Genomic DNA, 16,710 nt, shown 5'->3' on the forward strand with positions numbered 1-16,710 from the left:
TTAACACCACGAGTTCTTAAACAATTCTTATACTTTTCCTAATTTAGTATCGCTATTTACATACCAATATGAACTGCAAATTACATTTTTTTACGATTTTTTACACAACCGTGCAATGCACGAGCTCAAAAACCTAGTATATATATATATATATATATATATATATATATATATATATATATATATATATATATATATATATATATATATATATAAAAGAAGGCAACATTTTGGTCGTTTAACTATAGTATACGAAACTTCACATTTCCTTTTCAAAGCATTTTTAAAATTATTCTTTGTTTTCTTTATTTTTTGGATATAATTTTTTACCTTTTCATTTTTAACTTTTTTAAAGTTATATATATATATACTTACTAGGTTTTGAGCCCGTGCGTTGCACGACTACTCAAAATCCGCTTTAAATAAGTCACTTATTTTAATTTTATGACGATTGATCTACATTTTCAAGCAATTTGTGGTTGCGTTTAAGGGGGCATGTCGACCCAATAGCTTAAGTGTGGTTAATTTGAGCCCGTACTCTATTTTCAATAAGTCATAGTTGTTAAAAAATGACGCATTTCTAGTATGTTAGTATGTTTCGTTGGCAAAACGGGACTATAAAATACATATATGTTTCATATTGCGTGTAGTTGCAACAACAAAAAATTGTTCGAGTTCTGTCAGATTTAAGAAATCGGTTGAATCGAATTATGTAATGGCATAATTTTACTAATAGGAGTAATACGTTACTATTCCCTCAAAATTAGTATTAAAAATTGTTTGGTAGTTTTTCTTATGATTTTTCTTAGGACATGTGTGTATGAACAAATGTTTATAGTTTTTCTGATGATCGTAGTAGTAGTATATAGGAGTAGGGATGAAATAGGAATTAAATTGTGTAAATTTCGGTTTAGTGAATTTTTTAAATTAAATGGGTATATATGGTAGTTTTAGTATTTAAATTGGGTATATATAATATAATGTTATTTACTTGGGTAAATATGTGATTTTAAAAGTTGATAAGGGTATATATGAATAATTGTGACATGTGAAAATTACACTTGGCTTAATATGCAATATTTAAGGAGCTAATGACATGTAAGCTAATCAAATCTCTCATATATATATATATATATATATATATATATATATATATATATATATATATATATATATATATATATATATATATATATTTTTGATAAAAGGTTCACATGTCTTATATAAATTTTATTTTTTCGTTGAAAATAATAATAATAATAATAATATGAATTTAACTTTTGAATAAATTCTTAACAGATGAGTCTACCAATAGCAGCATTTCCCTGCAGTTCAAGCTTGATTCCCGAGCCGTTGGGGGTGGTCCTTATCATCTCGACTTGGAACTTTCCAATAAGTACTTACTACCCCTCCAACTCTAAGCTTTTTATTATTAGCATCTTTCACTTTCCAAAAACATATGTAATAGAAAATTTTAAACTATTGTTATGTATTTTTCCTTCGGTCTCAAAAAACAGTCCCCCAAAACTTATTGTGGAAATTGGGATACATTGTCTCAAAAAACTTTTTGTTGAAAGTGTAGTTTAAAATTTTGAAAACTTTGAATAAAAAAGTAAATAAAGAACTTAATGATAATTAATACTCACTTTGTCTTATAACTAATGTCTCATTTGACTTTAAAGTCGTTATTAATTTTAACTTTAAATATTTTTTTATTTATATTATGTAAGACCATTCCCAACCGTGACTGTGACGTCATAGGCAGTTTGACTAAAAAAATGTAAAAAAGTGCAAACTGACGGTGATTAGGAACTGACCTTTTTTAACCGGTGTGTCAGTTTTTTGTGTCAAATATTGATTATGGTGATGTGGCAAAATCTGATTGGAAATCGAGTGGGAAAAAATAAATTAATTATAAAAAATATATATCAATTAAATATGGAAAATCATTGATTGGTGGAATATGTAAACTGACGAAAAAAATTTACGTTGAGGGCTCTACTAATGCCCTTAACTGACGAAAACTGACGCCCCGTTAATGGCCGTCAGTTTTCATCAGTTAGTGCCAACAGGGACTGACGGAGTAAACTGACGCTCCGTTGGGGGTGGTCTAATATTAATGAAAATTATAGGAATGGAATGAAAATTTTCATTAAAAAGAATTATCAAAGAAAAGAATAAGGATCAACAACTAAAGAAAGCAGATAAATGATACAAAGATACTAGATAATAAAAACATTATTTACTCAGGCTTTCACAATTTTCCTAACTTCGGATTAACCTTTTCAATTAATTTGATTTAACCGGCTTATATTATAGTTCAAACACTTATTCACTTTTCATTAAGTATTATATAACACACAAAATATATATATTTTTTAAATACTTCTAAAAGTCAAAACAAAACAATTATCTTGTGACATATGAAATAGTTATTTTATGCAAGTGGTTACATTGTGACGGATATAAATAGTAGGATGAATAATTTTTCTGTTACGTAGGGAGTATATCACTTTTAATTGAAACTCATGTGTTTTAATTTCTTACACACATGTAGGTATATCATTGGAACCGTTGATTGGTGCATTAGCCGCTGGGAATGCAGTCGTTTTAAAGCCTTCGGAGTTGGCTCCTTCGTGTTCTTCATTTCTAGCTGAAATGATACATGATTACCTTGATAATTCCGCGGTTAAGGTTATTGAAGGAGAATCGAATACGGGTGAAAAACTACTTGAACATAAATTCGATAAAATTTTCTTCACAGGTTCAATTCAAAATTCTCTCACTACTTTATGACTCAAAGTCTCATGCTTACAATCTTTTAAGACCGTACGTGTATACATTTATCTAAGATTATGGAAAGATATTTACACGTTACTCGTTTAAATAAGATTATACTTTAGAAAGTAAAATTATAGAAAGTTAACTTGTAACATGTTCATAAACTTAAAACAACATTAACCTAATCTTCTGAAAGTTTTTCTTAGAATTCAATTTAGACTAACTACTCGATTTGAGAATACTAAACTTGTACAAGGGGGATGCACAAAATTAGGTTAATTACATAGACATATAACTTCTTAGTCACAGTATGAACCTATGTGAGTGGGTAGTTGACAAGAGTTTGTTGTGAGACTAGGTATCATAGAACCAATTCCATTTGTGTCAGAATATTATTCGACTGAAGAATTCACATTATTATATGTCTTATGGAGAAATATAGGAAAAATAAAAAACCCTACACATAGATATCTTAGAATTGGAAAAAGTATATATTAGTGTTTCACGTTATTTGATTTAGAAGACACTCAATACCAAAAATGTCCTAGAGGGCGCAAATACTTGTTATAAACGGGGGTGTTAGTATTGCTTTCGTGCCTGAAACGGTAATGACTCCGGATTGATCTTTGAATCGCGTATTCACTTTTCTAATCGAATATTTTGACCCATTTAGCCACGGGTTGCACGAAACTTCAATTGGGATAAGACAAGAATGAATTGATGTCTTGGCTAAAAGAAATCAATTCCACAATTGCAGAGAATATAGTTCTATTTGTTTGTGTTGAAAGTGTGCTAGAAAAGATTAAAAACTAGAACCTTTTTTCAATACATGAAGAATGTATTTATAATGGGTCAAAAGGTTTTATGAAGAGTCACAACCTAGCTTTGATTCGTACCCATATATGACTTGGAAGTTAGAATTCATGTATTTGGGTCTAAAATGGTCCAAATACATGAATAAACCGTGTAGGAATGCCCTGGAACAACCCCAAAACGTTTGGGGATCAAATGCACCTTTTGGGTTGAAAAGACACCTTTTCAGCGTCCGTGTGTTAAGCCACGCCGCCGCCAAAATACCCGCGCCGCGGCTTAACAAAGAACCAAACACCTAAAAGAAGCAAAACTCTCGGCCAACATTTCACTCTTTAAGCCGCGCCGCGGACCCATGAGCCGCGCCGCGGCTTAAAGCTACTGCACGCCAAAAATCTTTTTAAGCTTATTTCCAAGTGCATTTAACCTTTCAAGTCGCGTTTCGCATTTCTAATGTTCCAAACATTATTTCCAAGCTTATTTACATTACTTCCAAGCTTATTTACATTACCTCAAACCATATTACCCTTTACAAACGTGTACTCCACACTCTCCATATTCGTGTAGCGTTTCAACGGTTTGATCACTTTCAACTTAGCAATCCAATCAACTAAAATGACGTTGGATCATGCTAAAATCACCAACAATTCCCCCCATTTTAGTATGATCCTTGATTACTAAAATATCAACAAACAGAAAATTAATGCATAAGTGTAACTGTCACATGGATTGAATTTACACATAGTATGTTACACGTGCAAGAATTAAAAAATCAGGGTGCTCTAATAGTTTGAACTCATTAATTCATTTAAAAACCTATCGATAATATACACACCAGTTTCATACTTCCTACAATTAACCCGACACGTTAAAAGCCATGTGTCCCAATCCTCTCATGAACATTTCAAAAGCTAAGTCTAAGCTTTCTTGAGGCGGCTTAACCTCATGTTCACATAGGTAGTTTTCCTTTAATCTTGCTCCCGCGATGCAATTTTTTAAGAAAACTATTAAGAAGTATCAAACTTCAACCTTCTTTATCTCGCAGATCCGAACACATACTTTGGGATCATATATTAAATGTGTTCCAGTCTTCAGATAGTAGGCTTTCCTCATTGAATTCAACTCCTAGCATTGTACTAGAAGGTAATTGGGTATCCCACTATGGAAGATTTTTTTTTAACGGCAAAACATTATATATTATATATATATGAAAACGAAACATTTACAAAGAGTTCCAATTACATAAAAGTACCTTCATCTATAAAACCAAAAACGAGAAAAATTATAGAGCCCCAAGATGAAAAGACTCCACAGATGGTAGGAAAACGCCTTAGTCCGTTCATTATCATTAAGGGCGAGATTGGACTTGAAAAGAGTTAACTTAACAAGCTGGAATGGGAACGGGGCACAGTGTTGGCAATTCAATGACAAAGCACCCCGAACCATCCCAAATTCTCTCGACCAAAACGACTACTCCAGGAGTGGGCAAAAAAACCTGCGTGGAGTACAACATATTAGCCAATCCCGGATCTCTTTGATGAAAGAGCTAGCGAATCGTAAGCACGTGGATTTGCTAACCATACATCCCATTCGATTTTGATGCCTTTTATCCTATTAGAGAACCATTCAAAACTTTTAAGTTGGATGTCATTAAGGACCAAAGTGCTAGTCGGTCTAGCTTTAGTGAATGTGAAAGCATTTCTATTCTTCCAAATCGAATATCCTGTAACCCATTCGGTAGCTTGCCACAATTGTTTACCAGCATCGGTAGTAAACGTGTGACCGTTACCGAGAAAAGCTTCATTTATACGCATGTTTGAAAAAGGACCAAGATTCCCCCAATTGAAAACCCTACTCCAAACGTCGAAAGCAAAACTACATAAAATGATGGAGTGATCCACCGATTCAAGCCCGTTGTCACAAACCGGGCATCGAACCGTACCCAAATCCATCCCACGCTTATCATGTTCGACTCTCGTAGGTAACCGTTTGTGCCGAGTAAACCAAATAAACAATTCAACAAATAAACAATTCAACTTTAAGCAGGACAAGGTAGTTGCGAAGCGTCTTAATACACGAGGAAGTGTTGGGTAGATTGGCACGAACTAAGATATCAGTGAGCTTCTTAACCGAAAACGAACCATCCTTGCTCCAAGACCATGACCATTCTTCACAACCTGAGCTACATGGAACAAAACTCCATAAAAGGTTAGCAAGGTTGGTGAGGTCCCCGACCAATCTCCCCGAGATATCGCGGGACCAACACCAAGAGGTATAAATATTAGTGCCCTCCCAATGTCAAATATGTTTTCCTTTTTGATCTTCCATTTCTTGTATCGTTTCCTTTTTGTTTTCCCTATACATCTTCTTCCCCCCTTCAGTCATTTCCTTCTCTTTGGCTGCCGTCAACTCGGTTGAATCCGCTCCATGTTCCTCGTTGACTTCTTCCGATTCGCAGTAGTTTTTGTCATTGTTGTTGGTTTTGGCTCTCTTCCTTGGTTGTCGGACTTGTTTGTTAGAGCAGAAGAAGTGGTAACGCGTCCACCCGAAGTTCTGTTTAAAGTTCTGCTGAAACTTTGAAGTGAAAATAGTGGAAGAGTGGTTCAGTGTTCTATTCAATGTTCAGTCCAAAGTTCTGAATTAAAATAACATTATTTTATTTTGATTTTAGTTTAATTTTAATTTATTAAATTAAATAAAATGAAGGAAACTAAATTTGCATCGATAATTAAAAACGGTACAATTTCTAAAAACATTAAAAATTAAAAAGTTACAATTACTAAAAAATGAATTATTAAAAACATTACAAATTCAAAAAACCAAAATAACTAAAAACATTACAGTTCTAAAATACATTAAAATTGAGTACAAGTGATTATTCATCACGACTCATCCATATATTCTCTACTAAGTCGGATCGAAGTCCCTCATGTATGTCTCTGTCTCGTAATTCCTTAGTCATTCTTCCGTACGTTTCACACCTATCGATCAAAGTACCTTGCATATTACCAACCGCTTCATAGAATGAACAATTCTCGGCACAAAAAAAAGTTGTTATATTTATTGATCATGTTATGCTATATGGTACATGCATACATAATCCTTTTAATTGCACTCGTTTTTTAATCTCTATAAGATTGTTGTAGAATATGTCATCGACCTTGTAGTACACCAAACGTCCTATCAACATCTTTACGTGCAACAACTGGTTTTGTGTAAAATAAGACTGTTTGGAACGACAACATTTGAAAAAACCCTTAACGCATGATGTCCATCTTGGGTAAATCCGACACAGTGAAAGTATCATCTTTGGTACTCCACATCATATATTGTATACGGTAGTTAGGTGTGGTATCATAAAACATGGAGTTGAATAATGGTATAGAGTTTTGCACATTAAAATCTTTGTTTGAACGCGCTACCCCAAAATAAGCATACCAAATTCACATATCATATGATGCAACACCTTCAAGCATAATCGTCGGATAACGATAATCATCTCGAGTGTACCGACCTCCCCATGCATTTGGACATTTTGCCCAAGCCCAATGCATACAATATATACTACCAAGCATTCCTGAAAATCTATGAAGCTCTTCATGTTTCGCATACAATCTTTCCATATCTTCTTGAATAAGTTTTCTCATATACACATTTGCATATAATTCTAAAATGTACTTTGTAAAATTTTGTAGAGTTTCACCTAACTTCCATTCACACATTTGTAAATACTCGTAAAAAGCATTCGGTGATGTGCTGTATGCCAATTGACGTAATGTGGACGTCACTTTAAAATTGGAGTAAAACTTACTATGCCACTTGCAACATTTTGTTATTGAAAGTATTTGAAATGAGCAGGTATAGATTGTACAGAGTAATTAGTTATACCTTGAACAATTATTAGGAAAAGACGCTTCCTCGTGCGAAAGCGTCCTTTTAAAATACTCGAGTGGATATTTCGCATAAGGGCTGAAATATACACTCATAAACCTTTCATTAGAACCTAATATATCGTGCTCGATATAACGCCGTCTATTACATTTGGCGTTAGAACTTTTACCTTCGTCTTCCTATTCACGGTTTCTCAAAATTATATCAATCATTCATAACATGGTTCCGCCTTCGAAAGACACGTTTTTTATTTGAAAGTTTAAAGAGGGTATTGAAATATGATTGTGCGGAATGAATCATAGTAGTATGGTATTTATATTGTAAAAAGTGATTAATTTTAAATTTTAAAATAATATAATAAAACAAATTTTTAAATACATAGTCGTTGCATACATTGAAAATCAAAAACAACAACAAAGAAGCGGTCAAAATCAAACTTCAAAAACACCACACCGCACCTGAAACGCGGACGAAATGCTGAGGGGAACGCTAGCCCGGGAGTGGCAGAACGCCAAACTACCGGCGTTCCAGAATGTGAACTAGTGAAAAAGTGTACCGCTCCCACCTCTCTCAACGTTGGCATTGTTGGAGCTTCGGTTTTGAAGTTTTTCCAGGTTTCATCTTAGTGGTAAAATACCATGGCTTTCTTTCGATCCACTTTCGAAAAATACACTTTATAGCTGTTCTCCTACCATCATGTGAGACCTCTTAGGTTATTGTGAGTGGCATCTTGATAACATGATTAGTTAGATCATTAGAGCTATTCATTATTGTTTGCACTACTTGTATTCATTCGATTCCTGGATCGCTACTTTATTATTTAATTTGATTTGTTTTATCCTTACTAAAAAAAAAATGGTGAATAGTTACTTTTTCACTTATTATAAATTAATTACATAACTTTTCATTTATGACAAATCAACCATAATTAATTTCTCTGAATTTATTAAAAATCAACCATATAATTTTTCACGGTTACAAGCTAACCCTGATTATTATTATTATTGTTAATATTAATATAATTGTTATTATTTTCTCTTTTTATTTTTTATGGTAAACTTTGAGTTTTTTTTATCCATTTCAATTTATGTCATTTGCTTCTATTTTTTTCCTCATTATTCTCAATCAGATTTAGCTAATGTTTTCTCGGCGCAATGTGAGGACACCCGAACTCGTTAATAAACATGAAGAAAATTAAAATTCTACGTAAAAGAATAACAAAATCAGTTATTTTTGTAATATTAAGGTTAAATAGTTTGTTATTCATTTAAAACTTTAATGCGACATATTTAATTGTTCCACCCGTGAAATCGTAATATAAACACTTAGCATTCAGCTTATATGTATATCGTATATTTTAATTTTATTTTTATTTTAAAGCAACTCAAAGTTTAGCTAGTGAGAATTAATATATCCCTTTTGAAGAATTCCAAATCTATAAGACCATTTGTATCGGGGTGTTCCAACCCCGTTGAATCCGATTTGGCACCCCAAAAACGCCGGCCACATCACGTATCGCGGCGTTGCCGCTTCAAGTTGTCGAGGCGTTTCCGGTGCTGTAACGTGATCTCCAACAGACGTTGGAGCTAGGTGGCGAGTTCTAATTGGGCCATTTATCTAGCCGTTGGGTATTAAAGGAGGGAGCCGTTGGGGATTAAAAAAAATATATATATAATTAATTTTACTATTATATATATCCCCATTTTACTCAACAAAAATACACACAATTTACTTCAAACACTCTCAATTTCATCTTTATTTACAAAAAAATGGCTAACACTCCAAGCAATTCACAAAACGCAAATGTTGATGATCACGATGCACCACTCTCAAGTACCCGTCCGTTATCAAATCTTTTGGCGTTCGGGACTCCTAATAGTCCCGGGTTAAACCGACCTCTTCATACACCAAGTCCACAACAATTGTTATCCGTCACTAGAAATTTATTTGGGTTCAACCAACCGCCACAAATCGTGCCGCCGTTAACTCATGAACAACAACAACAATGGGCATTTTTACAACACCAACAAATGATGCAAAAATCAACAAATGTTCCAAAACCAATCACAACAATTGTTCCAAAGCCAAGCACAACAATTGTTCGAAAACCAACCACAACAAAATATTCAAACCCAACAAGCAACTTCTCAAACCCAATCACAAGAATCGCAAAAAGTGCAAGAACGTCGAGGACGGAAGAGTTTATGGACCAATGGGGTATTGTGGCAAAAGAAAAGACAAGTGCGATCGACAGTTTCAAGCAGTTTTGCACTATGCAAACCGCGCTCACATAAATTGATGTGTTGGGGAGATCATCGGCTCAAATGGAAGAACCTGAAGACGTGATACGTCTTCAAAATCTCAAAAAATTGGTTCGTAAGCAGATGAAAGACAACTTGAACATCGACGCTAACCCGAATGCCTAGATTCACTTTATGTTATTTCATCTTTTTATATTAAGTATTTAATTTATGTATTTTTTTTATTTTGGATTTTTAATTATGTACTTTATTTTATTTAATGTTATTAATTTTATGTCTTTTTAATTTTATGACAAATATTTATTTTTATTTTTAATAATAAAAATAAAATAAAACAAATAAATAAAACAGAAAAATACAAAATTAAATGCCACATCAGCATTCCACTAACACAACATCAACTCTACTCCACTCAACAACACAACACGTCCTGGTCATCAAAAAAGTACAAAAAATGCACAACACGAACCCACAACACGAACTACCACTACAAATGGTCTAAACACCGGACCACCCCTTAGAGTTATATTTATTTCGTGTGAAATCTTGAATATATACATCTTTAACTTATACGGAGTATTTATTAAGTATGTGTGGGAAATTAAACTCATACAACATGATTATAAGAATGATTTTTGTGTCCCAAGGTTTTATCATTAACATGGGAAAAAAATATCGTACGTATCGATTATATATTGAATATAAAGTATCAGCTATTAAATTGTACAATACTTCTATGCACGATAATTAATGACAGTCATTATAAAAATTCTTGTAAAGGTGTTTTATATCGCTTAAATGCATAATAAAAAGTAATAATTTACAGGGAGTACACGAGTGGGTAGACTTGTAATGTTAGCTGCTGCACAACATTTGACTCCTGTGACATTGGAGTTGGGTGGAAAATGCCCTGCTGTCGTTGATTCATTTTCTAGCTCCCGAGACACCGAGGTTAAAACAACGCCATTTTGCATGAGCTCATTTAACGTAAGAATATAATATGTATTATATTTACAAAATCAACAATAATTAATGGATGTAATTTTTTTCAATCTTAGATGGCAATAAAAAGACTTGTTTGGGGTAAATTCGGAGTATGTGCTGGGCAAGCTTGCATAGGAGTTGATTACATCCTCACAGAGAAAAGATACTTATCAGAATTGGTAAGACTTACATATACTTCTAAGTAGTTATTAACATCTTAATATACTCCTTTCGTCTATACTATTGACTTTTCAAAGTTTTTGTTTATCAATTTTGATCGTATATATTTATTTTGTGTTATATAAAGTTTGATATAAAAGTTATATATAAATGAATTGAGTTCTTAAATGTGTTTTAAATAATATAATTTTCATAAAATATTATGTAACACAATTTACAAAGTTGACAAAGTTAAACTTTGAAAAGTCAACAGTGGACAGTTATAGTGAGACGGATGTACTAACTGATTATTTACATGGTCCTTATAATTTTAGTTGCAATTACTAAAAATAAATATCAAGACATGTTTTGGAGACGATCCAAGCGGATCGTATAGCATGTCTAAAATAGTCAACAAGAGGCATTTCACAAGATTGGAGAATCTTTTAGATGATCCCAAGGTCAAATCTTCCATCGTTTATGGTGGTTTGTTGGATGAAGAGAATTTGTAAGCTAGCTTTTTTAAATGAAAAGTTTCTCCCAAGTGTTTTATAACCTTAACATAATTCGTAACATAATCGATTGATTTATGTGGCAATGTAGGTTTATTGAGCCTACCATAATAGTTGATCCTCCACTTGACGCTGCAATTATGTCGGAAGAAATATTTGGTCCATTGCTTCCAATAATCACGGTTAGAAAATTTGTTCTAAAAGTGTTAGGTGTAAGTTGTCGTTCTATATAAAAAAGGAAAATGGTTCTAAAAAATGTCCGCTTTACACAATACCGTAGTGCTTATATCTATGTGTTTTTTTTATTCTGTTACAATTTTGTCTACCATTGGTAGAGAAACGATCTAAAGTAAAAGAATAATTGTCTACATCTCACCTTCTTTTACATTCATGGAATTGATCAATTTGTTTTTGTTGTACTACTTATATATATTAATGCGGAAAAATGATATGTTGATGTAGTTGGAGAGAATCGAAGATAGTATTGAGTTCATAAGGACAAGACCACAACCTCTTGCTCTATACGCCTTTACTCATAATGAAAATCTCCAAAAAAGATTGATCTCAGAGACATCATCAGGGTGTATCATGTTCAATGATGCCATTCTTCAAGTAATATTGCAACTTATGATGTCATTTTCTATATTTATCTTATGATAAAATAATGAGTTTAACCTTATTATCTTTCTTAAAATAAATGCAGTATGCAGCTGACACACTTCCATTTGGTGGGGTCGGTGGCAGTGGGTTTGGAAGATACCATGGAAAATTTTCTTTCGATAATTTTAGTCACGAAAAGGTGGTCGCTAAGCGAGGATTCTTTATAGATATCTGGTTTAGATATCCTCCATGGGATGATAAAAAGCTTCAACTCATTAAGGCTGGTTTTAGATATGATTATCTTAGCGTTGTGCTTATCGCATTGGGTTTAAAAAGCAAGGCTTGATTTGAATCATCTTATGCTCGGACATCACAGTTTCTTTATCTTGTTTAATTTTCCTCCACTATGTTGAATTTGTGACTGGTTGATGGAGCTCATAGGGTCAGTTTTATCCTTTTTATCTTGTTTACAATAATGTTGTTCTATACATATGTTTGTTATTCATGAAAGATAAGTAGAAAAGGATGGCCTTTGATTCTTTGACCATAATCAAGTTGTTAGACGATGTGTTTGATGTCGATGTGTGGAACAATCTTGTAATGAATGTGACATTTCAAGGTAATAAGGTTGGAGAATTTGTTTGTATCATACTTCATTATTTAATAACTACATCATCATTCAAGTTGTTGAGTTAGTGTTATTAAATTACAAATTATGTAATTAGGAGTAAATGGCCAACTTTTAAGAGGACATTATGATCTTTAGCTTTCTTCGGTTACCCCATGTTTTTTTTTTTTTTTTTTTGAAAAGCAAGAAGATATATTTATATAGATTAACAAGAATACAACACTAAGGCATCGGCCACAAAGAAAGGCCTAGCCTCACACACACAAAACTAAGTTTGGATGCTAAGGATGCATCTCACACGACAATATACATTAGCTATCTAGATAAACACTTGGATTTACAAGCCAATTGAGCCATTCGATTTTTTTTCCTTTGATTCTTCCGGAGATCCATTCAAACGATTTAACTTGAATTTCATTTACTAGCACCGACGAGCAAAAGGACTTGTTTTGAAACACCTTCATGTTGCGATTCTTCCAAAGATAATAAGCACACACCCACTCCACCGCTTGCCAAATTCGTTTCCCAAGCTCGGACGTGGTCAAGGTGGAGATTCCATGTAGAGTCTCCGATACATTCGAGGACGAGAATACACCAAGATTCCACCATTTGTAGATACGGTTCCAAACATCCAAAGCAAAATCACAATTGACTATAGAGTGATTCACCGATTCGAGGTCCCCATCACAAACGGGGCAACGGATGCTATGAAGATCGATGCCCCGTTTGTCAAGTTCCGTTCGAACCGGTATTCTTTTTTTCAACAATCTCCACACGAAAATCTCTATTTTTTTTAGGAATGAGGTTGTTCTTCAAAGTTTTTTGTGACGAATGATCAGGATTACCAAGAACTTTCTTATCGATAATAGATGATAACCTTTTCACCGAGAATTCCCCATTATTCGCGAGTGTCCACTTCCATGATTGACGAAAACCAAAATCTAGATGTAGAGATCGAATAAGGTTAATCGCTTCCAATAATTCGTCTCGAGTTCTTCCAGTTGGATCACGGGCCCAAGCCCATTTAAGCGTTACTGTAAGGTGAAACCGACGGCCAGTAGTAGCACTGATTGTTGCAGTTGTGACCGAGGGAGTTGCTGGCCCACCCGAAGCTTCCTGAACAGAATCAGAGTCAACAGTTGGTGCAGAAACAGAAACTCGATCAGCAACCGATGCAGACTTCACAGTTTCGAGCATGAATAATCTCGGGAACAAAGATCTGAAGGATTCTGTACCGCACCATATGTCGTTCCAAAACGAAGTAGATTTCCCATCACCTAATGACTTTTTGAACGAGTTTTTGAAGGGAATTTGAATGTCTTCAATGAAATTACATGCACAAATAATATTATTCCAAACGCCCGAGGCGGAGGAGCGAGCACGCTCATCCCCCGACCTCAAGCCACCGTCAATTCCATGTATGCTACGAATAATTTTGGTCCAAAGGCAATTGGTTTCGGTTTTAAATCTCCACCACCATTTGCCTAAAAGCGCAAGATTTTTTACTTTTAAAGACCCGATGTTTAGACCCACCTCCCCATAAGAAAGACAAGTAGTAGCCCATTTAACCCAAGTGATTTTTGTCCCCGAAGAATCCCCGCCCCAAAAAAAGATACGCCTCATACTCTCAAGCAACTTAAGCACACAAGGCGGAGCACGAAAAAGCGCGAAGTAGTACGAGGGAAGCCTATTAAGAACCGACTTTAGAAGAACTAAACGACCACCAAAAGACATCGTCCTCATTTTCCAATCCGATAGCCTATTCTTAAACTTCTCGACAACCGGCGCCCAATCGCTAACTTTCTTCATCTTTGCTCCGATTGGGAGGCCAAGGTAGAAAAATGGGAATTTCCTGGCTTGACATCCCATACGCTTTGCTAGGTCCCCAATATTTACCGGATCAACCCCCACTCCATAAAGACAACTTTTGTGAAAATTCACCTTTAGCCCCGATGCAAGTTCATAATATTTTAAGATGTTGATAAGATTCCTAGCATTCGACATAGACCATTCACCGAGAAACATAGTATCATCCGCGTATTGCAAATGGGATATCATAACATTGTCACTACCAATTTGAGCTCCCTTGAAGAGTCCTCGGTCAACCGCGGCTTTAGTTAGAATGTTAAGTCCCTCCGCGGCGATGATGAAAAGGAACGGGGATAGGGGATCCCCTTGCCTAACACCTCTACCTACAGAAAATTCCCGAGTTGGGGAGCCATTAATTAAAATGGAGATGGTAGCCGATTGTAGACATGCGAGGATCCACTTACGCCATTTAGTCCCAAAACCCATGCTTGCCATAACTTCAAGAAGGAAATCCCAATTCAAACTATCAAACGCCTTCTCAAAATCAACCTTTAAAATGATGCTTTTTTTCTTTTGGCTCCTCAAGAAATCAACCGATTCATTAGCAATAAGAACACCATCTAAGATATATCTTTCCTTTAGGAATGCGCTTTGTTCTGAGCCAATAAGACTAGGGATGACCTTTCTCAATCTATTGGATAGGATTTTCGCCACGATCTTGTAGAAACTCCCGATGAGGCTAATGGGACGATAGTCATTAAGGGAAATTGGATCATTTTTTTTAGGGATCAAGGTGACGAATGAAGCGTTGCATCCCTTCGAGAACTCTCCTTTTTCCCAGAACCATGAGATAGCGTTGATTACATCCTCTTTAATAATACCCCAGAACTTCTTAAAGAATCTCAAATTAAAACCATCCGGCCCTGGTGCTTTTGAACTTACGCAATCATGGATAGCCTGTACAATTTCCTCTTCACAAAATGGGACCTCCAACTGATTAGAATCATCCCTGGATAAGGTCGGATAAACAAGATCAACTAGGCTAGGTCTGCTTCCCGTATGATTCTCAAAGCGGTCCTTAAAGTGCTTATAGGCCGCTTCTTTGATATCATTGGGATCTTCACACCAAATACCGTTAATGGAAAGGCCTCTAATGTTGTTCCTGTTATAACCCCTATTAATAACCGAGTGGAAGTACTTAGTGTTTTCGTCACCTTCTAGAATCCACCGGACACGCGCTTTTTGCTTTAGCATCCCTACTTTAACCTTCTCCTTTTGAAACCACACTTTCCTAGCCTCTAACCAAAGTCTCCTATCATCATCACTGATATGTCCCTTCTCGGCTTCTAATTCAAGGGAATTCGCAATTGATTTAAAAAATTCTATTTCCCCCTCAAGATTACCTAACTTTTGGAAACTTGCTGATTTTAACGCTAATTTGGTGTTTTTCAATTTGTTTCTTAACCGACAATCCATACGCGAGCCACCCCCATAATCTTTTCCCCAGGCCTCTTTGATAACATCTTCAATACCTTCGATATCGAGCCATTCATCAAATACCTTTATAGGTTTCGGACCAAAATTCTTCACATCATCCTTAAGAACAATAGGGCAGTGATCCGATTTATCCCGATCAAGAGTAACCACCGTTAGGTTACCCCATGTTTTAAGTCTCTAATTTTTTTCTCTCTTTAAAAATGCATGCAAGAATTTGAATTCCTCAATTCCACCGGAACCGCCTCTCACCACCCACAGTTACCCTTTTCCTCCACTTCTAATCTTCATCTTCCTCATATATGTCCACAATGATTCTCCAATTATTTCAAAATTTCAACCTTCTTTCCCCAATTCTAAGGTTGAAAAATACGCGAGACGGGGTCGAGACGGTAGGGCCCTTAAAACGTCGCAACGAAAAAAACAGGGTCGAGACAGATGTTGACTAACGTTGACTTTTTATATATATTTCAAACATAAATATTTCAAAGTAGACATAGGTATTTGTCTTTAATTTGTAATATTTATGTCTGAAATGTTTATTTTTTAAATTAATTAAAAAGTTAAAGTTGGTCAACATCCGTCTCGACCCCGTCTCGACCGTTGTGTCTTTTTAGCGTTGTTGACCGTTTCTTAAGCGTTGACCCTTTTTTTAACCGCTTTAAGGTCCGTTGCGATGGTGGCATGAGAAAACAGTTGCGACGTCCGTTGAGACGCCCATCTCGACCGTTTTCTACAACACTACCAAATTCAATTCCTACCAAACAACCTCCGTTTGCTC

General features: G+C 34.9%; 1 protein-coding gene across 1 annotated transcript in view; it reads left to right on the forward strand.

The window, feature by feature from the left end:
• Positions 1-12,583, forward strand: part of LOC139867582 (aldehyde dehydrogenase family 3 member F1-like) — a 29,295-nt gene extending 16,712 nt beyond the window's left edge. Inside the window, exons 3-10 of the mRNA XM_071855953.1 lie at positions 1,300-1,396; positions 2,558-2,764; positions 10,570-10,694; positions 10,802-10,906; positions 11,222-11,394; positions 11,490-11,580; positions 11,861-12,010; positions 12,102-12,583. Coding sequence (XP_071712054.1) covers positions 1,300-1,396; positions 2,558-2,764; positions 10,570-10,694; positions 10,802-10,906; positions 11,222-11,394; positions 11,490-11,580; positions 11,861-12,010; positions 12,102-12,344 — 1,191 coding nt within the window. The 3' untranslated portion in view covers positions 12,345-12,583. The remainder of the gene's footprint in view (positions 1-1,299; positions 1,397-2,557; positions 2,765-10,569; positions 10,695-10,801; positions 10,907-11,221; positions 11,395-11,489; positions 11,581-11,860; positions 12,011-12,101) is intronic.
• The last annotated feature ends 4,127 nt before the right edge of the window (positions 12,584-16,710 follow it).

This window comes from Rutidosis leptorrhynchoides, chromosome 1 (genome assembly GCF_046630445.1).
Source record: "Rutidosis leptorrhynchoides isolate AG116_Rl617_1_P2 chromosome 1, CSIRO_AGI_Rlap_v1, whole genome shotgun sequence".
NCBI lineage: Eukaryota > Viridiplantae > Streptophyta > Magnoliopsida > Asterales > Asteraceae > Rutidosis > Rutidosis leptorrhynchoides.